This window comes from Enhydra lutris, unplaced genomic scaffold (assembly GCF_002288905.1).
Source record: "Enhydra lutris kenyoni isolate GAN:26980312 unplaced genomic scaffold, ASM228890v2 scaffoldscaffold21, whole genome shotgun sequence".
NCBI lineage: Eukaryota > Metazoa > Chordata > Mammalia > Carnivora > Mustelidae > Enhydra > Enhydra lutris.
Genome location: NW_019154105.1, coordinates 65,133,844 through 65,145,298, shown reverse-complemented (window position 1 = coordinate 65,145,298; position 11,455 = coordinate 65,133,844). Strand labels below are relative to the sequence as shown.

At 49.2% G+C, this 11,455-nt stretch overlaps 1 protein-coding gene across 1 annotated transcript in view; it reads left to right on the top strand.

Annotated features, from left to right (window-relative positions):
* Positions 1 to 11,455, top strand: part of LOC111148881 (epididymis-specific alpha-mannosidase-like) — a 54,403-nt gene that overhangs the window by 31,271 nt on the left and 11,677 nt on the right. The window contains 5 exon segments of the mRNA XM_022505669.1: positions 4,452 to 4,650; positions 6,001 to 6,191; positions 7,105 to 7,243; positions 8,833 to 8,966; positions 10,564 to 10,820. Of these exon segments, the coding sequence (XP_022361377.1) occupies positions 4,452 to 4,650; positions 6,001 to 6,191; positions 7,105 to 7,243; positions 8,833 to 8,966; positions 10,564 to 10,820 (920 nt within the window).

Genomic DNA, 11,455 nt, shown 5'->3' with positions numbered 1-11,455 from the left:
TTGAACCATGCTTGCATCCCAGGGATAAATCCCACCTGGTCATGGTGGATAATCTTTTCAATGTACTGTTGCATCTTATTAGCTAGGATCTTGTTGAGAATCTAGGCATCTATATTCATCAGGGTTAATGGTCTGTTTATTCTCCTTTTTGATGGGATCTTTGCCTGGTTTGGGAATCAGGGTAATGCTGACTTCATAAAAAGAGTCTGAAATTTTTCTTCTGCTTCAGTTTTTTGAAACAGCTTTAAGAGAATAGGTATTATTTCTTCTTTGAAAGTTTGGTAGGATTCCCCAGGGAATCCATCAGGTCCTGTGCTTTTTTGTGGGGGGAGGCTTTTGATCATGGCTTCAATCTCATTACTAGATATTGGTCTACTCAGGTTGTCAGTTTCTTCCTGATTCAGTCTTGGAAGTTTATAGGTTTCCAGGAATCCATTGATTTCTTCTAGGTTGCTTAATGTATTGGCATATAACTATTGATAATAATTTCTGATTATTGTTTCTATTTCCTTGGTGTTAGTCATGATCTGTACCCTTTCATTCATAATTTTATTAATTTGGGTCCTCTTTCTTTTCTTTTGGATTAGTTTGGCTAGTGGTTTATCGATCTTATTGATTCTTTCCAAGAATCAGCTTCTAGTTTTATTGATGTGTTCTACTGTATCTCTAGTTTCTATCTCATTGATCTCTGCTCTAATCTTGATTATTTCCCTTCTAGTGTGTGGGGTTGGCTTAATTTGCTGTTGGCTCACCCGTTCCTTGAGGTGTAAAGAGAGCTGGTGTATTCTGGATTTTTCAATTTTTTGAGGGAGGCTTGGATGGCTATATATTTCCCCTTAGGACCACCTTTGCCATATCCCGTAGGTTTTGGACAGATGTGTATTTATTCTCATTGGTTTCCATGAATTGTTTAAGATCTTCTTTGATTACCTGGTTGATCCAAACATTTTTGAGCAGGCTGGTTTTTAGCTTCCAAGTGTTTGAATTCCTTCCAAAAGTTTTCTTGTGGTTGAGTTCTAGTTTTGAAACATTGTGGTCTGAGAATATGCAAGGAATAATGTGAATCTTTTGGTATTGGTTGAGCCCTCATTTGTGACCCAGTATTGGTCTATTCTGGAGAAAGTTCCATGTGTGCTTGAGAAGAATGAGTATTCTGCTTTTTTAGGGTGGAATGTTCTATATGTATCTATGAGGTCCATCTGGTCCAATGTGTCATACAAAGCTCTTGTTTCTTTATTGATTTTCTGCTTGGATGGACTATCTGTTACTGAGAGTGGCATGTTAAGATCCCCTACAATTAATGTATTCATATCAATATGACTCTTTATTTTGATTAACAGTTTGCTTATGTATTTGGCTGCTCCCATATTGGGACATAAATATTTACAATTGTTAGATCTTCTTGGTGGATAGACCCTTTAAGACTGTGAACTCTGAGAAACAAACTGAAGCTTTTGGAAGAAAGGTGTAGGGGGTTGGGAGAGCCTGGTGGTGAATACTAAGGAGGGCACATATTGCATGGAGCACTGGGTGCAGTACATAAACAGTGAATCTTGGAACACTAAAAAAAAAAAAAACTAAACTTCAAAAAGAATTGTGTAGTGTCCTTCTGTATCTCTGACTACAGTCTTTAGCTTAAAATTTAATTTATCTGATATGAGAATCGCTACCCCAGCTTTCTTTTGAGGCCCATTGGCATGCAAGATGCTTCTCCATCCCTTCACTTTCAGTCTGGATGTATCTTTAGGTTCCAAATGTGTCTCTTGTAGACAGCATATGGATGGGTCCTGTCATTTTATCCAATGTGCAACCCTGTGCCATTTTATGGGAACATTTAGGCCGTTCACATTGAGAATGATTATTGAAAGATACATTTTTATTGACATCATGTTGCCTGTGAAGTCTTTGTTTCTATAGATTGTCTCTATAAATTTCTGTTCTATGCCACTCTTGGGTTCTTTCATCTTTTATAGAATCCCCCCCCCTCCAATATTTCTTGTAGTGTTGGCTTGATGGTCACATACTCTTTTAAACCTTGCTGGTCTTGGAAACTCTTTATCTCTCCTTCCATTTTGAATGCCAACATTGCTGGATAAAGTATTCTTGGTTGCATGTTCTTCTCAGTTAGTGCCCTGAATATGTCTTGCCAGCCCTTTCTGGCTTCCCAGGTTTCTGTGGACAGGTCTAATGTTATTCCGATGGACTTTCTTCTGTACGTAAGGAATCTCTTCCCCCTAGCTGCCCTCAGGACCTCTTGTCTAAAATGATGATTTGTGAATTTCGTGGACATTTTAACAATATTAAATCTTGGCATCCAGGAGCACAAGATATCTTTCCATTATTTGTGTCTTCTTCAAGTTCTTTCATTAGTGTCTTGTGGTTTTTGATGTACAGATCTTTCACCTCCTTGGTTCAGCTTCTTCCTAGGTATTTTATTCTTGTGATGCAGTTACACATCAGCTTGCTTTCTTAATTTCTTTTTCTGATAGTGGATTGTTAGGGTACAGGAGTGCAACTGATTTTGCATGTTCATTCCATACCCTGCCACTTGACTGAATTTGTTCATTAGTTCTAGCCATGTTTTAGAGGAGTGTTTCAGGCTTTTTATACATAATACCATGCCATCTTCGAATAGTGACACATTTACTTCTTCCTTTCTCATATGGATGTCCTTTGTTTCTTTTCCTTGACTACTTGCTCTGGCAAAGCCTTCCAATGCAATGTTGACTAAATGTGGACAAGGTGGGTATCCTTGCCTATTTCCTCATCTCACAGGAAAACCTTTCAGATTTCCACCATGGAGTATGATGCTAGATTTGGACTTGTCATAATGGCCTTTATTTTTTTTTAAAGATTTTATTTATTTATTTGACAGACAGATCACAAGTAGGCACAGAGGTGGGATGGGGCGGACAGGCTCCCCTCTGAGCAAAGAGTCTGTTGCAGGACTCGATCTCAGGACCCTGGGATCACGACCTGAGCTGAAGGCAGAGGCTTTAACCCACTGAGCCACCCAAGCGACCCCATAATGGCCTTTATTGTGTTGAGACATGCTACCTCCATTCTCACTTTTTGAGCGTTTTTATCCTACATGGATGTTGAATGTTGTCAGTTGGTTTTTCTGCATCTGTGGAGAGGATCATAGATGTTTTATCCTTTATTTTATTAATCTGGTGCATCCTGTTGATCAGTTTGTGGATGTTGAACCATCCTTGAATTCCTGAAGTAAGTTGCAGTCTATCATGGTGTATGATCATTCTGACAGATTGTTGACCTTGGCCTGCTAATAACTGTTGAGGACTGTTGCATCTGTATCCATCAGGGACATCAGCCTATAATTTTCCTTTATGTGGTGTCCTTGTCTAGTTTTGGTAACAGGGTAATGTTTCTAGCACATGAGTTTGGAAGTGTTCCTTCTTTTTCTGTGTCTTTGGAAGTGTGTGAGAGGGATAGGTAATAATTCACCTATAAATGTTTGGTAGAATTCACCAGTGACACTGTCTGGTCTTGGACTTGTGTGGGTGGGGAGGTTTTGGATTCCTGATTCACTCTCCTTAGTAGTAATTGGTCTGTTGAGATTTCCTATTTCTTCTTGATACAGTCTTCATAGGTAGATACTACTAGGAATTAGGGGAGCCTGGGTGGCTCAGTCATTAAGCATATGTCTATGATCCCAGGGTCCTGGGATTGAGCCCCACATCAGGCTCCCTACTTGGTGGGCAGCATGCTTCTCCCTCTCCTGCTCCCATTGCTTGTGTTCTTTCTCTCTTTCTGTCATTCTCTGTCAAATAACTAAATAAATCTTTAAAATAGAAGGAATTTATTCATGGTTTGCCTTTACATTTTGAAAGTGAGCTCAAGGTCAGCAAATGTGAGTCATAGCTATTATCACTGATATTCATAATTTTATCATTAAAATTAATGATGTTGATAATTAGTAATACAGATATATGTTCAGAATAGCTCAGAGACTGAAATAAGTTAGACAAATATCTATTCTATATATTTTCACTTATATGCAGGATCTAGAAAAACCAAACTGATGGAAATAGGGATTAGATTTGTGGTTGCCAGAGGTGTGTGTGGGGGAAGGTGGGGGAATTGGGTGACGGTTTTCAAAAGGTACAAATGTCCAGGTATAAGATAGATAAGTACTTGAGATATAAAACATGATTAAAGGAAGGAAGGCAGGAAGGCAGGGAAGAGACAGAAAGGAATATAGGAAGGGAGAAAGGAAGGAAAAAAGGAAGGGAGGAAGGAAAGGGTTAGGAAGGAAGGAAAGGAGGAAGGTAGGTAGGTAGGTGCAGGAATGTCCTTGGGGAGCTGGTTGGAGCTTCTGCAAGGAAGAGCGGGAGGGCCCTTGATGGGGGTGATGAAGGCTGGACTGGGTTCTTCCTGAACTGGGCTCTGCCCTGGAATTCCAAGGTTTTGTGCTGTGTCCTGGCCTGCAGGGGTGTGACAAGCAATTCTTCAACGCCTCACTGCAGTTTGCCAACATGGACATTCTGCTGGACTACACCAACTCTTATAAATCCAGGCTCGGCGTCTCTGTGGAGTACGCCACGCTGGCCAAATACTTTGGTGCATTGCAAGCTACCAATATCACCTGGCACGTCCGTGAGCACCAAGACTTCCTGCCCTATTCCTCAGGTATGACCCCGTGCAGGTTGGTTGCAGATCTGGTGCTGGGGAGGGTGCCCACCGAGTCTGCTCTGCCGTGCTGATGGAGCTTTTGAGGGTCACTGGGGCCGAGATGGCCCCTGCTCCCCACACCAGCCCCCACACCCTGTTCTACCTAGACATCCTAGGATTGACACTACACTCACAGAAGGGCTCCATAGCTTCCTATTTCCACATCCACAAGGCCTTGGCCGCCTTCACGCAGGAGGGCTACAAGGCTGTGAGCTTGGTTATAGTTGAGGTGGGAGGGGCAAATTGATGTGGGCGGGGTTACACTTGCAGTTCAAGTGTAACTACATCTTGTGGGCGTGGTTACAGTCCAGGTAGGGGAGGCTACGTGGGTGTGGGCGTGGCTATGCTGAAGTGGGCGGGGCTACACCGAAGAGGGAGGAGATAGGACAAATGTCCTGCAGGTGTTCTGAATGGGCTTGATTTGGTGCAACCCTCCAGGAGAGACAATGTTTATGTGGAGAGTGGACAGGTGCGGTGATCCCTGGTCCCTGCTCTGAGTCACTGGGGATTTAGAGCTTAGGCTGCAGGGCGCCCCTGCCTGACCAGGACCCTCAGCCTGCTGGAGGAGCTGTGGACAGCATGATCTCCTGACCATACAGCCTGTAGCCTTTCCCCGGATCACAGGGCTGAATACCCTTCCTGGTGTGTTCAGGTCATGTGGGAGAAGGTCAGGGAATGGAAACACTCCCCAGCCTGGGAGAAGGCAGAAGGCAAGAACCATAGGGACAGTCAACCACCTGTGGGACCCAGCCATGCTGCCAAGAGGCACCCAGCCCCCCTCCTCCCACCCAGTCTTAGTCAGGAGTCATTCTCTATGTGCAGGTCCATGCAGCAGACACGGGATCCCTCAGCTTTCCCCCATCCCACCTCCCTGGACTGCCAGTGGAACCCCAGTGATGGCAGGCTTATCCCAGACTCCCCATTGCCCCCGAGTCACATGCCAGTACTCAAAGGCTTGTGTCAACCGGGTGCTGCCAACTTGGCTCCCATCTCCCCCACCCCTCCCCGGAGGTGTCCCAGGCCCTTGGCTCACAGGCTGTTCCAGGTTTCCCAGGTCCACCCTGGGCTCTCTGGTTCCCCATCCCAGGCCTGTTCCAGGCCAACCTGATCCTCACATTTACCCCAGCCCATCTCTGGAATCCCTGGGCCATTCCTAGCTTGGCTGGAGAAGGAGTCTGTGGCAGCCCCCATAGGTGACCCAGGAAGAGCCAGAGCCCAGACCCCAGCTTCCCTAGCTCTACTGGGACTAGATCTCAGGAAGCCCCCAGGCCAGGGAGACTCAAGCCAACTGCCAGCCCTTCTCTCTAGGTCCACATCAGGCTTGGACCGGCTTCTATTCATCTTGCAACCAGCTCAAGGGGCTGGCCAGGCGAGCCAGCACTCTGTTGCATGCTGGGGAGTCCATGTTCACACGCTCTGTGTGGCCGGTTCCCCACCAGCACCTGGACCTGGACTGGGCCCTGAAGCAGCTCCAGCAGCTCCGCTGGGCTGTCTCTGAGGTAACGGCACCCCTATTAGCAACATGATCAGGTTGGAAACCTCCTGTGCAGTGCGCTCCCCCAGCCCCTGGCCACTAGATATCCACATTCCAGAAGAGAACACCGAGGTGGCCTGTGGTCCCATGGCAGGTGCAGGTGGACCCTGGGCCAAGGCCAGAACCGTGCTCTGATAGCCTTCAGCTGGTAGTTTCAGTAGGCTTTAGAGCCAAATTTACCCAGAGGGCAAAGGGCAAAGAGAAGCAGCATTAGTGTTCTATAGTCCTGCATGGATTCAATCCCACTCCGCTGTGTGTCCTCAGGCTCAGGACTTCCCTCTCTGAACCCTAATTCCCTCCCTGTACGCTGAGAAGCTCATGCCCACCCCAGGATGCTGGGGCAACTGAATGTGAGAATGTACATGAGCTGCTTGGCACGGTGGCTGCCCCACAGCAAGTTGTTCCCAATGTTCTGTCTCATGTGTCCCCACTGTACAGATGGGAAAACTGACAGAATGTGTCACTGTGTTGGGAGCGGAGTGGATAGATTGAGCCATTGGAGTAGGCAGGACACATAGCTTTAGCTGGTGGGGCCTCAGTTTCTCTTTGGGGAAGACAAGCTCATCCCATGTCCTCTTTGGTACAGAGAATGGAGGGTGCCTGGAGCATCCCAGTGGCACACACAGGAAGACTGCACAGCAGAGGTGAAGCTGGGGTGGGTCCCTTGCAGATGTCTGTTTTCTGCCCAAGCTAGAAGACTCAGTGGGTTTCTGCAAAGTCATCAAAGCTCTGGTCTTTAGTTTTCTACTCTGGAATATGGTAGGGATGCTCGCCTGCTCCACTAGAGCCTGGTGAGAGGGAAGGAGAGCCAGACTCCAGGAAGTGGTCTGCAGAGGCAGGCCCGATCCAGAGTTTCCCCCACTCTGGTTGGGACCCAGGTACAGCACCATGATGCCATCACTGGGACTGAGACCCCCAAGGTGAGAGACATGTACATGAAGAATCTGAGGTCAGGGATGCAGGGTGTGCACGAACTGATGGCCTCCATTGTCCAGGACAGGACCCCAGCATACTCAGGTAAGTGATGGCCCTGCATGTCTGGGAGGGGGCTCTGAACCCTTCTGAGCAGAGCTGGGGGTCATGGAGAGGACATGAACAACCTGAGCTTCAGATCTGCAACCACATCCCTTGTGCACCCCTGAGCTCTTGGTCTGAGCTTGGCATGTGCCTTGACTCCTCTGAGCCTCCATGTCCTGTGTGTGGTGGGAAGATGGGGAGGTCACCATTGAAGCCCGTCCTAATAGCCAACTGAGTTAGGTGTTTGCTCAGCGCCCAGCTCGCAGTGTTTACTGCTATGCCTGGAGTGTCTGTAAGCTAAGAGGTGCTCTTGTCCTCACTGTGTAGCTGAGGACACATCAGAAACAGAGATCGTGGACATGCCCAGGGTCACCCAGCTGGGGGGAGCAGAGCTAGGATTGAACCCAGGGACTGAGCTGCAGGATTGCAGAGGATACAGGTGTTCTCAGGGACATGACCCCATCTGGATTGCCCAACTCACTCTTAAGTTCAGTTTGGGTGCTGATTCAGGGCCCCTTGACAGCGAAGGTTTCACACGTCTGGAGTAACAGATCATGCAGCCTGAGACTGGGAATTGTGAACCAGAAAGTCCTAGGGACACCGGGACACCGGGACACCTCAGCCTCCCTCCCAGTGCCTGATGTCATGTGCACAAGGCCTGCTGCACCCTTCCCAGCACCCCACCTCAGCCTGCGCTCTGTCATGGTGCACCCTCACATCTGACCTCCCTGCTCACCGGGCCTGCACTTCCTTCCGTCTGCATCTGTCGGCAATGCCGTCTGACCTTCAGACCAGTGAAGGCCCCTGGGAACCATGCACGCAGTGCCCAGGGTCACAGCCCACTGATCTGGGGGTTGGCTGGGACAGAGAGCAGCAGCAGAGCTGGAACTGGAGTCTGATTTCCCTGCCAGGCAGGGCCGTCCATTCCCATGACCTCACCAGGGTGACTTGTCTGAGCAATGAAGGGGTGGAGGTCAGGAAAGGTGTCCCAGCCACAGGGAACAGCCTGGGCAGGGGCAGGGGGCTGGAAAGTGTGTGATGTGTTCAGGGGTCCAGGATTCATCAGACATGAGCAGAGTTTATCTCACTGGGTGTAGAGAATGGACAGAGAAGGAACCCAGAGTCACATCACTGGGGCTCAGACACTGGGCTAGGTGATTGGACTGGACCTCCAGCCTTCTGGAAATTCTCCAGTCCTTCCCAATGCCAAGGGCTCAAAGGTTGGGAGCCACATCTTAGTAGCTGGTCAGGTCAGACATGTGACTGTACTTCTCGGGGCCTCAGTTCCCTTGTCAGTCTAATGAGGCTGTCAGGGGTGATGTGTAAGGAGCACGGGGATCCTCTCTGTCCAGAAGGACACAGTGTGATCCTTTCCAGCATCCCTGGCCTGGGGAATGGACACAGAACCCTGAGCAGAGTATGGGGCCTGCTGGTGTAGAAGATCACTCGCTCACTGGTCCTATACTCAGTTCCCCCGGTAACTCTGCAGGAATGTCTCTCTTCTGCCTCAGTTTCCCTTGTAACCAGGGACCCCCAGGGGTGTTGGGTGAATCCAATGGCAGCAGGTAAGGCCAGTTCTCTGTGTGCAGACCCAGAAGCTGGGGAACACATTGCCGTGGTCTACAACCCCCTGGCTTGGATGGTCACCACCCTTGTTACCCTGACTGTGGGCTTCTCCAGGGTCAATGTCACAGATGAGTTCGGCCAGCCAGTGGCTGCACAGGTATGGCTCTGACAGCATGCACAGGGGCACACTTGCTGCCGCTGACATCTTTTCCAGTAGGGCACTTCCTGAAGTGGGAGCAGTTCACGTGAACACGTGGCCATTGGGGCCACACCTGGAAGACACCCCATGGAGACCCTTATCTAGTAAGGTCAGTGGGATCCACAAGGGGACTCTCACTGGTCTGTGACCATCTGAAGTGCCCAGAAGTCCCAGCACTGTCCCCTCCCTGGAGGGTCTCCTGGGTGGCCTGCCCTGGTTGGGAGGCTTCTCCTCATGCCCTCGACATGGGGCACATTTGTGTTCTCATGCAAATATCCACTTTCTGTGGACAGGCCCTCAGGAGTCTTCAGAGGGACACTTTGCAGAGGTGCTGATGGTTCAGGCTGGCCCAGCTGCCTGTGTCCGCACACCCAGACACCAGTTTGTGTGTGGTCTGTCCTCATTTCCTACCACTGCCTGGAGCCAGCCGAGGGGCCGAGGGACCCTGCCTGTCCCCCAGTGCCAGGGTTTCCCTGCGGACGTGCAGGAGGTGCTGACATCAGCCACTTAGCAAACACTCCTGGAGGCACATTCTGGTCCTGGACAGCAGCACCACCATGGGGAATGGGCGGGTCAGACACTTAAAGGACATGTGTGGTGTGGAGTGATGAACTGGGGAGCCAGGGTAGCAGACCTTGGTTGATGCAGGAGGAGGAGGAGTTCATCTGACCTGGGTAGGAAGACGGGATGGTGTTGGTTTCAGCAGACCCAACCCCTAGCACCCTCTTCTTCACCCACACGCAACACCACTCTGAGTAAATGCACTCAACAAGTATTTTGGAGTCCTACTGTGTGTCAGGTTCTGGCCTAGGTTCTGAGCTTCCTTAATAACCAAGCCCATGAAGTCCCTGTCCACAGAGGACTCATATTTTCACCCTGGGGAACAGTCAGGAAACCAAATAAGAACGTGTGAAATATGACAGATGGTTGTGTTCTGATGAGGAAGATTGACAGAGCTGGATGGGGGCAGAGACAGGGTATGTATGTCCCACAAAGCTTGGGTGGGATGGTGTATGCAGCCATCCTTGGCTTGCTGATAGGGCCCCCAAGCTTCTCATGGGGGCTCAGATGCTGCATGCTTCCCCTGGAGAGTGAGGGGCTCAGTTGAGTGTGCCCAGTGTCCTCCTTCATCTCTCCCAGTTCAGGGGACAGGGTGATGAGGAAGATGGTGAGGTGAACAGAAAAACGTCCTCTGGGGAAATTGGAGGGTGTGAAATAAGGGACTTCAGAGAGAAGGTTCTCCAGGAAGGGGGAATAGCATGAGCAAAGGTTCTGAGGTACGAAACAGCAGGGGTGCTGAGAAGGGAGGGCAGTGGCTGATGCTGGAGTCTGAGGAGTGAGGGAAGCTAAGGAGGGAGATGGTGCTAGGGCAGGATCCTTGTGAGCAGGGAGGATGCCTAAAGGGAACTCAGCACAGACCAATGATGGAAAGACCCTACTGTCCATGGGTAATGAGCACCCTGCCCAGGAGGTGTGCAATCACAGTATAGTGAGGACACTGAGGGTCCTCCTGTCCTGAAACCCACCATATTGTTTTGTTCTGCTGGTGTTGCAGGTCCAGGAATCGAAGGAGAAGGAAACTGCTTATGACTTGCATGTGCTGACCACAATCCCGGGCCTCAGTTACCGACACTATAGTATCAGGCGCGCCCAGGGGACCCAGGGTGCCACACCTGTCAAAACATCCAAATTTGTCCGCAGGACAAAGACACATGCTGGTTCAGGGGGCAGGCACCTAATTCGTGTGGAGAATGACTGTTACACTGTGTTCCTGGACGCTGACACTAACCTCATGCATAGCATCTTGGAGAGGTGAGGCACAGCCACTGCTGACTCTGAGGCAGAGGCATATGCTGAGACCCGGGCATGTCATTTCCCCACCTGCCTGTGTTCTCGCCAGCTAACGGAATCACCAGAAAGGGGTGAAGGCCTTCCTGTATTACCATTTTAATTTCTGCGTTTGTGAGACCAGACCAGTACAAGTCTTGACCCTTGTGCCACAGCTATTGACCCATATCCAATCCATATCCAATAACCACCCATCCATTCATCAGCTTACCTGTCATCTACCCACCCATCCATGCACCCCTCCATCTATCCATCCATCCATCCATCCATCCATTCTTCCATCCATCCACTCCCTATCCATCCATATACCACTTACTTACCACTCATTCACTCCCACACATACATCTATCACTTATCTTTCGATCTACCCATGTATCTGTTTTTCTGTCTATCCATCTTTCCATCCAACCAATAATAACCTTCTTCTCCTTCCTTCCTTCCTTTCTTTCATCCATCATTCCTTCCCTCCATCAACTATCCTTGATCATCCATTTATTCAACTAACCAACCACATCTCTATCCACGAATCCCCTACAACCATCATTTTATATCCACACACCAAAGCACCCAGCCACCCATCAGCTACCCCTCCCACACAT